Raw genomic sequence first — 16,131 nt, forward strand, 5'->3', positions numbered from 1 at the left:
AGGTGGTCGTAAAATTGTAAATTTGGAGGGTTTTGGACTGTTGAATAGATAAAACAAGTTATTTGGAGACCTTCACTTGAGATTTTGAATCCCTCAAAAGGTTAATTTCTGACTCTGGTGCTAACGCGTCACTGGTTGACATACACATGGCTGTCTGTTGCGGTCACTGTCGAGACATGTCCCTATATGTTTACATGCAGTACCAGCCATGTATGTACGAGACCGTGTATGTGCTAAATGAGCTATAAAAGCAGATGGTTGTCTGGCGGCATCTACAGAGAGAGAAACCAGAGAGAGCCTCAGAGCAGCTGCAGGAAAGCCCGGTGGGAGTCTGCAGAGCCGGCCACCGGTCTCTGCAGGCAAGCCGACTGTACAAAGTAACAACACACTGTAACCACTAGGGCTGGCTTTAAAAAAATAAATTTTTCGATTCTAATCCATTTTTATTTGAATGATCCAATATCAATTTATAAAATCCAGAATCACTCTCTGTCTGTTTCGTATGAAACTAGAAGACCTATGTCATGCTAGCTTGTCGGAAAGATGGTTAAAAAACACTCAGGCTACATTTTGGCAAGGTAAAAATTGGCATGGACATTTTAAAAGGGGTCCCTTGGACTCTCACCTCAATATATCTGAGCGAAATATACTCACTGACTGTAGAGCTGCACTTTATTGTTTTGACTGTTGTAGTGTGTTCATGTGAAATAAAAAGTACATCTATGCAACTGCCTTGGGGTTCAATTCTTAATGTAAACATTTATACTTTTAATAACGCAGCAGGTTAGAGGGAACCTTGTACAATTGTAGAACCTCTTTCATATCCAAGCAAAATTGTTTTTGCAACTGAAATATCCCGAAGCGAATTGTAATTGAATCAAATCGGAAATTGAATCGATACTTTGTAAATCGCAATAAAAAAACGATTCAGGAAATCAGTGAATACCCAGTCCGGGTAACAACACACTGTAACACACACACTAACAACACACTGTAAAAACACACTGTAAAAACACACTGTAATAACACTGTAAGCAATAGCTGCTGCTCGACTAATTAAATAATAATTTGGGCTCTAAACTGGGTACAGCCTGAAATAAGAATTGTGTCTCCATTGAAGACAAGACAGAAAAAGAACATTTGTTTAAATGAAGTCATAATGGATTTCATGCTGTGAACATGTCTCACATGTTTCCATGTACCGCAGCTCCTCCCCTGAGGGGTGGGAGGCAGCGGGTGGAGGAGAGGCTGATGGTTGTTTTGCATTCGAAACTGCAGAAAGGAGGACGGAGAAAGAGAATAGCGAGAGGCAGCCAAGATACAGAAGCCAATTCTGAGCAGGATCCCACTGTTGTTTTGTAACATGATCAGTGACCTCACGTACTTTTCAGATCCTTATTTCCTGTATAGGCTCCCTGCCTTTTGTTACACCCGCTGCCTCTCGCTGCACTCAGCCTCATAAGCTCCAGATCTAATTAAGAGTTGTCTCTTTTCCTTGAATGCTCGGCAGCTGTAATAGTCTCCCCTCCCGTAGCGAGGATGGCGCTGTGATTAGATTCGGAGATACGAGAGCAACATCTGTCAACCGGATGAAACTTATTGGCCAGAATTGTGTTAGATTCCTCTGATTGTACTCTTCATTATAAATGTGTCTCTGATGGTAAGTGGTCGTGTTCAGGCTTCTCTGGAATTTTAGCACTGGTGGAAGAAGTATTCAGATCCTTTTTGTTGAAGTAAAAGTACAGAAGTATTATCAGTGAAATGTACTTAAAGTATCAAAAGTAAATATATCAGTACACCTGGGACTGCTATATTATTATGTATGACAATATTGATTAATAGGAGAGGTAAGAAGTTCTGCCACACAAACATTTTTGGACTTTTCTGTGATCTTTGCTTATTGTTTATATGTTTAAACTAGACACTACTTTATAAGAGAAGACATTGTTTTTATAAGCTTATTGTAAGTTTTTCTTTGTAAATCAGATAAATGTAGAGGTTTTAAGAATGGAAATACTCAAGTAAAGTACAAGCATCTCAAAATTATACATGACTATATGTACTTAGTGACCACACTGGTTTCAGACTGCAGTTTGACCTTTTGCTTCTGATAAAAGTTTAAGCCTTTTGCCAAAAAATCTGCTCATTTAAGATGAGCAAAAGAACATCTGAATGTGGCCTTTGTGTGCGACTGAATGTGGTTCTGATCGCGACTGTACGCATTAAAGTTTTGACATGAAGCCAAGTGAAAGGAAGGTTATGATGGGAGCTTTCTCTGCGATTGAGCTTTGTTATTCATCGTTCCTCCCTGCGTGGTTTTGGATTGGTTTCAGTTTGGTATTCAGAATATGAAGGGGTCAGCATGGGCATCTGGTTGTATGCAGAGAGGATAGGATTTTTTTTTTGGCAACAGAGACTGACTGTGAGGATGTGTGTGATTATGTGTGTGTTTGCCGACATCTTTAACCTAATGGACACCCAGCACACACAAAGGGCAGCGTATTAGAGGTTACTAGCTGGATTACTTCATTCAGGCTGTGTTGCATTATCACCAGCTCAGCTGTTATTAACACAGATGTTCCCACAGGGATGAGGCGGTGTGTCCTCCACTGCTCTCCACACTAACACAAACACTTACAGGGGCAGTGTTTGCAGAGTGATCCCTCCTTAGGTCATTTTTTAAGAACAGTAGAGGCTTTGTCAGTGACTCAGTGCTTATTTTTCACCAACACTAACTTTATGCTGTTGCTTTGGCCGGCCTAATTACAGAGCATGATGTTGATTCTGGAGTCTTTGCATGTGAAGTATTTATCTTCTGTACCCTGGCAATGACGGTGCAGAAACGGCTTGGTCACCCTGTTTGTTGTCTCTGGTCCGGGGACAATATTTATCTGATTTTCTGAACCTCTTTTGCGGCCGAACTGTAAAACCCTCAGAATTCCCCGTAATGACTAATCCAGAAATAAAGCAGAGGGAGCTTCCTATTTTTTCCAGTACAGTGAGGTTAAACGTACAGGCGAGCATCACTCAGGGAGATGCTTCTGTCATTTGGTGCCCAGCTAGTCGTGTTTATGTAACACTTTTCGGTTGTCAGCCTGTCTGCCCTGAGCGGGGTGAATCCCCTCCTTTAAATATCAACCCCGGCCCTTTTAAAACCGTGACCTGCAGGCTGTGTCTGACTGAAACCCTGCAGCGTTATCTCAGCCTGTCAGTGTCAACATCTCTCTGTCAGTCAGTGTTTGCCAGAGCTTCAACTGTCTGATACACAATTTAATGTTGACTTTAAAAATCCTGCAGTTTTCACGGCCACTTCCAGACTCTTGTTTTTGCACCCACACACAATCTTCTTAAAAAAGAACAATATGGCTGCTGGGTGTCTCTGTTCAGTTAAGATTAAAAAAAAAACATCAGTGGTTTGCTGTTTTTAAGGCATGACAGGGGAAACTCCATTCATATAGGGCATGTCATGTGCTTTACATTAGACTTACATTATTTAAATGTAACTTTATTAACCAAAGAAGGAAATAAAACAATACAAGCAACAAGAAAAATGAGAAAAATGCATGTTACAGTTAAAAAGTCCCCCTCCAGTCAAACCTGTATTTTGTTTCTTATAACTTGGATGTTTGAGCAAGAAAATTAGGTAAGTACATTTTTTATCTACAAAGCAGCAGTTAAAATATAGGAACAACTACAACAACAACTATTTGTAAAAGATTAAATAAATGTAGTAAATGTATATAAGTAATGAGAACCGGTTGAAGACAGGTACGGTATGCACATAAATAAATATACTGCGATGAATAAACAGCTTTTAAACAGGTAGTAAATTAAACATATATATAAATATAAAAATGCTTACGTGCTAAACTTTGTCTGAATAAAACGGTCTAAAATTGGCAACATATCGGAGTAAAGTAAACAAGAGCATGAATCTGATCAGACATTCAATGGCACACAAAGTATTTTAAAACATGTCTGAAGAGAGCCTTGGTCATATCAAGCACACTAAAAGCAAAACAAAACTATACTGTTAAGATGCAACCTCATTATTGAGAAGGAACAGAAAGAGAAGCCGTAGGACGAGAGTTGGAAGTCTTCCCCATCCGGGGAGTGAGCTGTTGGGCAACCAGCAGTTGGAAGGGCTCATTAAATTCCTCCCCCTCCGACACAAACAGAAAGAGGGAGGGAGAGTGAGGGAGAAGGATCCCCTGGAGGGTGCCAAAGCCGGTTTAAGTGACGTCACCCTGGCCTGCTCTGTTTGGGCAGGCCCTCCTGTCCTCCTCACCCCTCCTCCCCCCTCTCTCTTCCTGGGCCTTACAGGAATTCCCCTCCTCGTCACTTTATTCAGAGAAAACCGCCCTGCACCATTGCATAGCCACAGCTGATAGGGCGGAAACACAGACTTGTGACTGCTTGTGTTGACACTGGAGTGTATGTGTGTGTGTGTGTGTGTGTGTGTGTGTGTGTGTGTGTGTGTGTGTGTGTGTGTGCGTGTGCACTTGTGTTCTCCAGTCGCCTTTTGTTCCTGAACAAAAGAAGCTTCTGAGTGTTTGTTTCATGAAACATCAGCAGGGTAAGAAGTGAACATTTTGTCCTATAGACCGTTGTGAAAAACTCAGAGATAACCTGCATTATTTACTGTTATAAAGTAGCTGTTTGCTCTCTGCTAAATGGGATGTTAGTAGCAGATTGAGGTCAGATATGTGTGCAGCTGCACTTCTGTTTATTTGTGGTGTTTTTTGACTTCTAAAAGTCCACAGCAAAACACCTCTGCTCTTGTTAAACTGAATGAGACAGCTCTCAGTGAACGACACAGACTGGAAGCAGTGTGCTGTCACTCAACCGTGGCGCCACAGTAACCAACAACAAGTAGGCAGAGGGGCAGTTGAGCCTGAAAGTGTTTTCAAAGTTGTTCAGTACAGTTCCTTCAGCTGAAGCCAGCACTGCTTTCAATTTTGATTTGACACGATCTGCAGGATGCCAGGCCGCTCTCCGTAGACTCATGTGTAAGCCCTGGTTTTAATTTTAATTTGTATTATTATCTGTTACAGTAAAGCTTTCTCAAAGACTGTGTGGTTATATGTTACGTGCTTAACTTTTGTGGACAGAAGTATGGCATACATCAGGCAAACAGTTTAAGACCAAGAAATAGTCCTACAATCAATTGAGATATAAAGTGTTAATGATTGAGCTTTAGAGGTGCTGCTAGCTGGAATTTGTTCTGTATGGAGGCAGACTAGCTGTTTTCCCCTGTTTCCAGTCTTTATGCTAAGCTAAGCTAACTGGTTGCTGGCTCTAGCTTCATGTTTACCGTACAGTACAGTGATGTCAATCTTCTTATCTCTCACGAGAAAGCAAATATGTATATTTTCCACAAACTATTCCTTTAAATTCGATGGCTTGTTTTGTTGGACCCGAAAGATATTCAGTCTTGACCTTGGAAACAGTTGTTTAAAATTGGAAAACAAAACAGAAAGTTTTTTTTGTGGTGACATTGTTTTTGTCAACTAATATTCAGTTAACTGTCATAACAAAAACAAAGAAAAGCAGCAAGTTTGACATTTTAGAGTTTTTGTAATTTTTATTGGAAAGTTTAGAATAAAACAATGAATTAATACATTTTATGTCACTCAACCTTTAAACAAATAATCATTTCAGCTCTAATTAACATTATTATTAAATAAAGTCTGAGCTGCATGTGACCCCCCCCCCCCCTCCCTTTTCTTCTTCTACGGCTGACACACAAAGCTCACTGTATGTGTGCAAAATTAGTTTTTTTGCACTGAAACAAATGAATCGTGCTTCCTGTCCCACAAGACCCGCCGACACACCGGCCGTCAGTCGCTGAGCTCAGTTAGTTCTGTGTCACAGCACCTCACAACCCGGAACTCGAGACGCTGACTGGATGAAGTTTGACGTGCAGCTTGTTTTACTTCCACTTTTTAGCCTTCGCAAAAAAAGAAAGAAAAAAGTGTGTGTTTGTGTACAGTCGAGGACTCACTGCTGAATTTCAAAGACTGTTTTCACATCCTATCTGAAACAGTTAGGCTCAAACACTGACAGGAATCTAAAGTAAGAAGTTGCTCAATGTTCAGTTAGTACTTTTTTATAGAGCAGTAGGTGTGTTAGAGCTAAAGCGATGAGTTGAAAATTTATTATTAATAGTAATTTTTCAAACAAAAGTCCAAAGTTTCAGTTTCTCAAATGTGAGGATCAGTAGTACTTTTCCTCTCCTTTATACTTCTACTTTGCCACATTTCATCTGCAACTCTTTCGATAACTGTTAGTTTAAGCTACTCAAATGAGCGATTTACGGCTTTTCTTTGTCTTCAATTACAGTAAATTGAATACTTTTGGACATTTCTAACAAGTTTCTGATGTTTTACAAATCAAACAATCGATGATTTGATCAAGGAAATGATATTTAGATTAATCCATAATGAAAATACTCAGTGGTTACAGCCCTATATCAAATAATTAAAAATGTAACAGTAAAATGCTGCTCACACATGAATGCAGCAGTAATAATAATCTAATAATATATAATAGCCTAACGCTCACCAGGACCATTTTTTCTTTGTCTTTAGTACTTTTACTTTTGATACGTTAAGTACATTTTACTGATAACACATACAAACTTTTGATTACATAACATCTTTATTGCAGAAAAACATTTAATGGAGTATTTTTCCAACGTGGTATTGATACTTGTACTTAAAGGTGCTCTAATCGATGTCACATTTTTTACACTACAACATTTTTTGTCACATACAGCAAACATCTCCTCACTATCCGCAAGCTGCCTGTCCCCTGAACACACTGTAAAAAAACGCGGTCTCTGTAGACAGCCCAGGCTCCACAAACGGCAACAAAAACAAACTGCGCCAACCTGCACCACGAAACATAACAAACAGCGTTCCAGCCAATAACCTTTGACAACACTTCGAACGTCAACAAGAAGTAAAGTCATCCTTTAAGTAAAGGATCCTGGATACTGCTTTTCTCTGTTTTATACGATTGTAAACAGAATATCTTTGGGTTTTGGACTGTTTAGTCAGATAAAACACACACTTTGAAGATGTCACCTTGGATTCTGCAAAAAAAATGTTTTGCCATTATTTTTATTATATATTATTATTTTATTATATTTTTTTCTGACACTTTGACTAAAATCAGTGTTACCCAACCGTTTTGGCTTGTGATCCTCCTATAATCCTATAATCCTATAATTGGTTTCATATTTCAACCAATTGCGACAACAAGTTTAACGTAAAAGTGATTTTTTTTTATCTCCTTGTTTAGTTTGAATAATTTTAAAAAGGCTAGACGTGCTGAAACCACCCAGTAATTTGTAAGAAAAAAGCAAAGATTGGAGGAAAGTCTAAGTTAAAAAGCAGAAGTCTGTGTAGTAGAAATGCTTTTTCTGCTTTAATATCCTGTTAAGGCCCCTCAGACTGAATTGATCAAGATATTAATCGATAAAAAAAAAATAATTTAAGTTGCAGATTCTTCTGGGCAGTTTATGATTTATTTGCCTACATACTAAATAAAACAAGCTTTGCAGGCTTCACACCTTCCCTGATTTGTGACTGCGAGGGAAGGAAATCATCATTTAGTGTTTCTTGGCTGCTGCTTCTCCCTGTATTGTGTTTGGAGTCTGGCTCGTTCTTGTCTATTTCGGTGCAGGCAGTTTTTTTGGGGAGGAAGGATAATCGGTGTGTGGTCTGAAAAGGTTGAAGATGTAATATTCACATTCAGGTTCATTCCCGCCTGCACCATTAAACCCCCCTACACACATGTACACACACGCACACTTTTCTACCCACCCGGTAAAGTTCTCGTTATATCAATTTTTCACAAGGGTGCCCACGCAGTCCCAATAATCAGTGGCCTCCAGTCTGCTGCTTCTTCCACCTACAGTTTCCTGCGGGGGCAGCAGTACTACACAGATACCAAACCACTGTCTTTGTCTGTGTGTGATCAATATTTCATTCGTTGACTGAGGGTTTGCAGCTTCATCACGAACTGTTACGAGGGAAGGAGTAATGACTTCACCTCCAAACATGTCCTCCAATTATTGTTATAATATTTATAGAAAATGGGTACCTCAAACAAGTTAATCCACATTTCTGCTTATGATTGTTGATCCTGTGTGTTTGTGTACAAGATTGGCATCTTTTCCCCATTTTATAGACATACATTATTGAAGGTTGCCCGCCCGAAGCTCTAGTTAAGGCAGGGTTTTTTATTTATTTAACTCATACCCACCCTGGCTATGTCATTTCCATTCAACATTGTGCACATACTGTAAACAATCTGGACTGCTGCCTGCCTCCCTCCACCTTGATGCTGAGCAGTCAGCAGCTGATCTCCAGGCTGCAGAGAGAGCAGGACTTTGATTGAATACTTAGTTTTAAGTTTGTTTTTAGATACACCAAAAGCACCTCTTTCTTTTTGCTCTGCTTGTTGCTCTTTATCTGTATTGAAGGACAGGTATTGCTTTAAATCATTTGATTGTGTAGATACAGACTTTCCTAACCCTGATTAGCGTCTGTAATTGTTGTATATTTGATAATAAATAACTTGAACTTGTAGTCACACCATTTAAATAGCCTACATTGGCTACCTTTGTTGGGTTATGTATCTGGAAGCTGTTCATAAACAAGTGAAACCAAACAAACAAACTGTGTTGAGCTAGTTTGTTGTGGGAGATAGTGCTGCTGTTAGAAAAGTACTAAAACTAGTAGGCTGATGTGAACAGTTTTTTTTACTCAATTTGCTCGTCAATAGGATCTGAATGATATAACATGAACACAGAGTTAAACAATTATTCGACTATCAAAATGTCCTCTACAATTCTCCTCGGTCTCCATCCTGCATCTTCTCTATCTCTACCCTTTTTAGGTCAGTTAGATTTGATAGAGCGAGCCACTCCAGCTCTCAGTCCAGCTAATGTGTGGAACGAGACGGAGGGAAGTCACTTTGCACTCCCCTCATCATAGACTGCAGATTAATGGGACAATGGTAGGGCGGAGGGGATTCCTCTGCTCTGCATCATCTGTCCACGAGAGCACTTCCTGTATCACTTTTTATTCTTGCAGTCTCAGCTTTCAGACCCTCAAGGCCGTCTCTTTGTATGGGTGTGTCCGTTAAGATAAAGAATGTGTCAGATGCTGACAGTAACCCTTATGGCCACTTATTGCGTGGGTCAGCTGCTGAGGGCTGCAGAAATGCTGTGTCTCCTCCGCAGGCCACAGGAAGAAAAAGCTAAGATAACATCAACACACTTTTAAAGGTAACCGGGAATTCTGCAAAGCTCATGCAACTCCCAGCTGTTGTTGTGACTATTATAGGAGGAGACGTCCTCGGTTAATAATAGTTATTCTCATATGAAGCCTGATTGCATTTTTTAGAGTGAGTGATACTGATGTTGATACACAGTTAAAGAAAAGGAAAGGTTGTTGCTTTTACATCTGTTATGTAAAACTGCAATAAACTGTAAAAAAAAAAAAAAAAGAACAGCTCAGGATGAATCTGCAGAATATTAATAGGTTTAATTTCATGTCATATAAGACAAAGTACAGCAGGGAATCTTCACATTTGAAAGGCTGGAGCCAGTTGATTTTTGATTAATCAACATTAAAACTGTTACAGATTAATTTTCTGTCCATTAAGTAACCATTTAACTGACAGATAGTTTCAGCTCAAATGTAGAGGGCTACAATTAACTATTATTTTCATAATTGATTGATCTGCTGAGATATGTCAGAAAACAGTCATGAGAAAGGATATTGCCTTTTTTTCTTAAACATGACTTAAATAATTGATGAAATATCAAAATAGTTGCTAATTAATCAACTTATCATTTATATCTACATTTAGGTTTCCGTCTGTTTTTGTTTAGTGGAAAATGTCCTTGTTAGTGATCGCTGTGTACAGCAGGCTGGTGGAGGTGCTCTCGAGTTACATAATCTCCATCACCCTCCCGCACAGTGACGGAGAAGAAGGGGGCAGCTGCCGACTCCCATCTTGTCATCTTCATCCTGCTGAGGCATCTATTCCTCCTCTTCCTCTCCAATCATTGCGTTTGTTTGGTGTGCTACATGTGCAGTCCACATCCAGCTGGCAGTGTACCTAGACATCAAACTGCTATCACTGTATGTTAGTGTGTTATATCGACAGCTTGCTCCGCACTAACAGGCACTTCAACCTTTAATACATATAATGCCGTTTGTACTAAAACATTAAATATGTTGAGTGAGATAAAGTGATTTGCTGCAGCATTTGCACAATGATGGCTGGTGGACGCCCATCTGCCCAGACACTCACTGGCATTGTTCAGGCTTGTTGCTGGTATACTGGTGTAGTGTCGCGCATACTGATGACACCTCAACCCTCACAGATGCTGTTTTTGCAAAACAACTTGTTCTTCCTTTCCCCCCTGAAACACATATCTTTGATGCGAGCAGGAAAAGCTGGAGCTGAGCCGTCAGGGCCATCTGAAACACGTGAACGCCGTGCATATGGACTCAGTGAAAAGCTGTCGTTGATGGCCACCATTTGGCATGTTGAGGCCCAGCAGGGCAGATTGTCGTGCAAAATATGAATGTGTTACAGGCTGGCAGCGAGGGCAGGAGAGTGTGTAGAGCCTAGTTATTTGTCGGCCCACAGGCAGAAGGGGCCTCTCTGGGGGAATCTGGTGCCAGGGAGATGCAGTTGTGCTGTTGCATGTGGGTTGAAGTTGCCACTTTGCTGTAATGTAATATTGGTATTCATTAGACAGGTGGGGGTCTAGTTCCACACAGAAGTTTGGTTTATTAGGTCCAGAGGCGAGTTGACGCTCCAACTCATTAGCATGTGTTTGTATCTGCGGCTAAATCTTCACTGATAATTGTCTGTCAGATGCCTTAATGGAAATGAGAGGGGCTTCCCCTCCCACTGAGCAACCCCCTGGCCAAAGCTGATGGATTGTAAATTCACATCAGGTGGGATTCAAAAGCATGCACGTTTTCTGTGTGGTGACGTCACTTTGGCCCTCGGGGTGCAAATTTCCCACTCATCCTCGACAGCGCAGAGAGAGGAGTGGGCTGGAAGATGGAGGGGAGGGGGGGTGGGGGCTGCATACAAGATTTGTGGTTGTCATGACAGCGACCAGTGAAGAATCCGACTCCCTCGCCCACAAGCCCTTGCTTAATTGACATGTACCCATCCACTCCGGCCCCTCCCAGAATAATCCTCGCATATCATTAGTTGTCACGTTGCCCAGATCAAAGATCACGAGTCGGCCACCTTGAGACTGAACCTCGATCTGCATTTCAGATTTTGTCCCCGCATTTGTAGTACTGTCAAACAGCGCTGCACTGGGAGAGTTATCAGGAGCATCAGGCAGATAAAGGAGGGAAAGATAACTAAACAAAACGTGTCAGATGTAGATCAATCTCTTTTGTGATTTAAGTAAGATGCAATACCACAGCCACATGTTTAGGTTGCATCAGAAGACTGTATCGACTCATATTCTACTAAATTATTAAAGACAGTCAGATGCTTCACATGCTTTTTGCTTACAGCCTACTTAAGCATACTAAACCCCTCTGGTGAAAAGTGGTTCAATGTGCTTTGCAGATTATTGGTCATTTTTGTGTCATTTATTGGTTGAAAGGAGCTTTACCAAAAAAGAATCACAGTGTGACTTGTCTGCAGTATGTACAGTATTCTAAAGTTTTTCTGTTTTGTTTAAGACTACACTTTAGTGTGTCTAAACACAGTTTAGTTATAAGTGTGTCCTTTTATGTTTAGTACCCTCAAACTGTGTTTTTCCTCAAATTTTGTGGTCATGTTTTAGTCATCAATGTGCTCTGGTTTTCATTCCCGGCAACATGCAACATTTGTGTAGATTCCTGTTACTGTTTTCCTGTGGTTACAGGACAATTACACAGATTTCAGATGGCATGTCGAAAGTCTTGAAGCATCCATAGTGAAATGTGTAGTGTAATATCACCCAGACCACCTCAGCAACCCCAACAGCCATAATGAGGGAAATATGAACGACCCTATAATCATTGCCTGCTGTTTTAATAACTCGGGCACTGTGCATGGAATATTTCTTTGGCCTTTTTTGAGGCTAACGCTGCCTGGTCCCTTTCTACTGATTTGGGTGTATCCTGTTCTTTTCCATGCTCCAGAGCTTCACTTCATGGTTGTCATTCAGCATAAGGGGTCTTCTTTGTGGCTTGTTATGTAAGAAATGCAATCTGATCTATAACGGCTTACACTCTGGTCTCCTACCATACACAACCACTAATAAGATTTTTGTTGGGCAGTAATCACTTATGCATCGGTTTGCCAGTGCGGTCTAACACAAGACATATGTATCAAGCTGTGCAATGAAGCATATGCTCGCAAAAATCTACCTCCAAACCTCCTAACCACTAAAATAAGCATTTATTATCTCAAATTGGTTTTGCAATAACAGACATTTACTTGAGGAAGCTGTAAGGGCGACCCGTGGTAACCATGAGGGAAGTTTCCTTTTTGTGTGTGTGTCGCTGCCAGGAAAACAAAACCTACCTGATTCCTTTTATAGGATGATGTTCATTTATATGTCCTACCTTTCTGTCAAAGACATAAATAAACACTCTGCCCTCTCCTCATGAGCCTCGGTTGCTGTGTTCCTGCTGGCAGGGTGCCTTTGTTTTGCTCCACGGCGGCACAGGGAGGGGTGGGGATGCATTATGCAATCTGTGGTGTGTGCCTGGGATACAGAGAGACATGGAGAAGGGTGTGACTATAGTGACACACACACGATGAAATAATCTACTGACCTCTTCTGTGGCCCGCTCGTGTCCACCCCCTCCCCCCTCCTCCTGGCATCGCACTGTGATTTTTGGGAACCGCAGAAGAACATCCTCTTTCACCCTCCATTAACGTTTGTGCAATCTAGGACAAAATTGTTACCATTGGTCCTCGAGGACTAGTCTTGCACTGTAATGTCATGTGCAGGGCACAGAAGCCACAGAGGGTTTATTTTTCCATCTAGTTTTCATGGTCATGGGAGGCAGAAATAGAGTTTCTCTAGTAATCGCCTATTTTTCTCTGGTTATTTGTGAGTGTGTTGCATGCACACTTGCACTTAAACAGGTAGAAGGCTCATTGCTTTTGTTTTTACTGATTTACACAACAAAAAAACTGATCGGTTAAAACTAATGTTCATGGAGATTTTATGCTTTTCACGTCCAGAAGTTGCTCTTTTATCTGCTAGAAGAAACGGATTACTGCACTTCACAGTAAACAAAACTGCCTTGTGGTGAGCACAGCTCAGAATATGTTTCACATAAAAGAGTGAAGAGAAAAATATGGAGGAAATAACAAAAATCTGTTGATGGTGCACTAGATTTCCTCAAAGTAATAAGAAATACAAACTATTAGAGTTTGCACTGTACATATTTGTTTTATATCTTGCCATTTATATTATTCACAATTTAGCCTGTTGTCTAAACTACATTTTTTTAATTAAAAACTAAAAGCCTTGTACATGTGTGTATGTATGTGTGTACATACTCCCACAGCCTGTGGTAGTGACCCTGCAGGAGCCTCTTTTCCACTGTGTATAACAATTAAATAAATTCCCGCCACAATGAGCCCGCATATATAATTAATATTGATTACAGTAACACACATTGAATACTGCGTCACCTCCCACACATGCATATGGTTTACACATAAACAGGTTCTTCACCTGCTGGATTGTGGGTGTTGTTTGTGACGTATAATAGAACTTCTCCGAGGGGTGTAAATGCAATTTAAATATGCAAATTGACCTGTGGGTTAGTGCTTGCTCTGTGATAATGAGAATGAACCCACCATATTGACTTGTTTGCAAACTTAACCTGTATATCAGACATAGTCACGCTATTAATTTTATATAAGTGGGTGTGCTTGCATGGTTGTGTTATTGTGTGTGCACACAAGGCTTGCCCCCTTCATAATTACAGCAGTTTCCATAATGTAATAGCTCACTCTCTCCCAGCTATGGAAGAATATCTGTTTTCCATTTGAAAGACCTTCATCCTGCTGCAGCCGTGGGGGAAGCATCCCCAGTATCGTTAGTTACATTCTGCACTGCCTTCGCTGTGGAGCAAGAGTGTGTGCATCTGTGCTGAAAATGGTTTCTGTTCTTGTCTTACAGATAAAATCGAAGAGGCACAGAAAGAGCTCAAAGACCCCAAAGGCTCACAGAAAGGTAATAGATGTTTTATCAAGACTTGGGTGAATTTCTTTCTCTTTCATTTGAATGGAGGTTGGTAGAATAGGAATAAAATGCTTGAATTAGGTTTTTTTTACGGAAAGCACAAAATAAATGTAATTCACTGGTCTGGAATGTAAAGTGTTTTTTGTTAGTGGTGCAAAGAATATTTATTATATTGTAGTATTGGTTTGTCAGAATTGTCCTTTATTTAGTTATGATTTAATTAAACTCCATTATTGGTTTATTTATGATGTCCTTTAAAGATGATATATTCACATGTAAGTGGAGTAAAAATACTATTTAGTTACTAGTTTCTGTGCAGCATCTGGATCTTTGCAGCAGCCATCACAGTTATTTTTTCTGCTTCAGTAAAAGTATTTGCAATATAAAAGTTTTATTCGGCGAGTAAATTCCTGAGTGAATTTTTAAGCAGTGTTTGAGGTTTTTGGTGGCACAGACTTTGTTTTTAATATCTTTGGCCCGATTGTGCTCTTGTTTTTAGCAGACCTGTCATAATTATAATTTTAAATTCACATTCTGCAGAAAGTTAAATGATTACGCTGCAGTTAAATATTTTGCTGCACAGAAAGCAATCTTCATCCAGAAAATGTTTTATCACTTTTAATTTTATAAATGTGATATATACACACAGTGATCTTTGCATATAGAGAACACTGTATTTTAGTAACACTACAGCAACGCCATCATAACACACATGAGTAACATTTTCATTTGTTGAGTGGGTTGTTATGTAACTACGTCCAGTTTGTTTGAGCTGAAGCAGCTTCATTGTCTCTGTTTAAGCTGAGCTTAACTCGATACTGCAACATTGTCCTTTTTGAAACACCCAGCTTATTTGCAGGACATGTAAGCTTTGATTGAATTAGCCACTGTAGTCAAGATTGGGTGGAGACACTAAATAGAAAGAGCACAAATAAGAATATCTCAATCCCCCTCTCAAAGTAAAGCAGGTACTGATGTCCGTGCCTGCAGGTCGAAGGTTAATCCCTCTGACAACCGCCTTTAAAAAGACAATAATTCTGTCAGTAGCACTTTCACACTTGAGTCTTTATTCTACATTAAAAATCACAAGCTTCATACTGTAATGTAGGGGAGGAAAATTATATCGGAACAGAATTTGCTGATTTGATAATTAAAATCTTTCCTCCGACGATAGCCTAAACAGTATTTCTAACAATAAAAGTTGCAGCTGAAGACAGACAGTGACAGATGTTGTTTGTTTATAAAGTACTATTTTATGATGGAAAAGTTGTGGCGAAGTCATGGAATCTCTTTTGCAGACTTAGTCCTAGTTGTGGGTAAGAAGAACTAATCCTTCTCCCACGTCTTTCAGCTGCAGTTGAAAGAAATGTGTTTCTCTGTAAGGCGAGTTATTAAAAATCACAGGGTTTGGCTTTGAGAGCGTGTTACATTGGTTGTGTGCTGCTTTAAAATGGCTGCATGTTTGTGTGGAGAATGGATTAACTTATGTAAAGACAAGGTGTTCCTCAATCTAATTATAGTGGAGACCTTGAAGAAACCCTGACCTCATCTTGGGAAATACCTACCAAGCCAGGAAACTGTGACAGGGCATTTCTAATCTTATGCAACATGCCCTTAAAAAAACATATGCCTGAATCACTATTGCAGGGCCAACTCAACAAATTATGGGACACCATGGTGTGGCTGCACCTTTTTAAAAACAGTGCTGCTTTATTATTGAAATGCAATTTTTAATGCACTTACATTTTCTGATCAGCTGAGCCTCCGTGCATCAAGGAAAAAAGGAACAAAAATATTCTTTACTTTGTAATGAAGCGTAGGCCTCTATGGTATTAGTCACACAGCAAAAAAAAGGTAAGGGTGATGTGTCTAAATTAGAG

At 40.0% G+C, this 16,131-nt stretch overlaps 1 protein-coding gene across 6 annotated transcripts in view; it reads left to right on the plus strand.

Moving 5' to 3' along the window:
• hivep1 (HIVEP zinc finger 1) overlaps positions 1–16,131 on the plus strand; it is a 60,657-nt gene that overhangs the window by 32,515 nt on the left and 12,011 nt on the right. For 4 of the 6 annotated variants that reach the window (XM_031295803.2, XM_035991294.1, XM_031295804.2 and 1 more), the window contains exon 3: positions 14,189–14,242. In XM_031295803.2, coding sequence (XP_031151663.1) covers positions 14,189–14,242 — 54 coding nt within the window. Of the gene's footprint in view, positions 1–4,503; positions 4,577–4,984; positions 5,010–14,188; positions 14,243–16,131 lie in introns of those variants that run through there. The other 2 variants (XM_031295806.2, XM_031295807.2) reach the window with 2 other exon arrangements.

This window comes from Sander lucioperca, chromosome 14 (genome assembly GCF_008315115.2).
Source record: "Sander lucioperca isolate FBNREF2018 chromosome 14, SLUC_FBN_1.2, whole genome shotgun sequence".
In the NCBI taxonomy this organism is placed as follows: Eukaryota; Metazoa; Chordata; class Actinopteri; order Perciformes; family Percidae; genus Sander; species Sander lucioperca.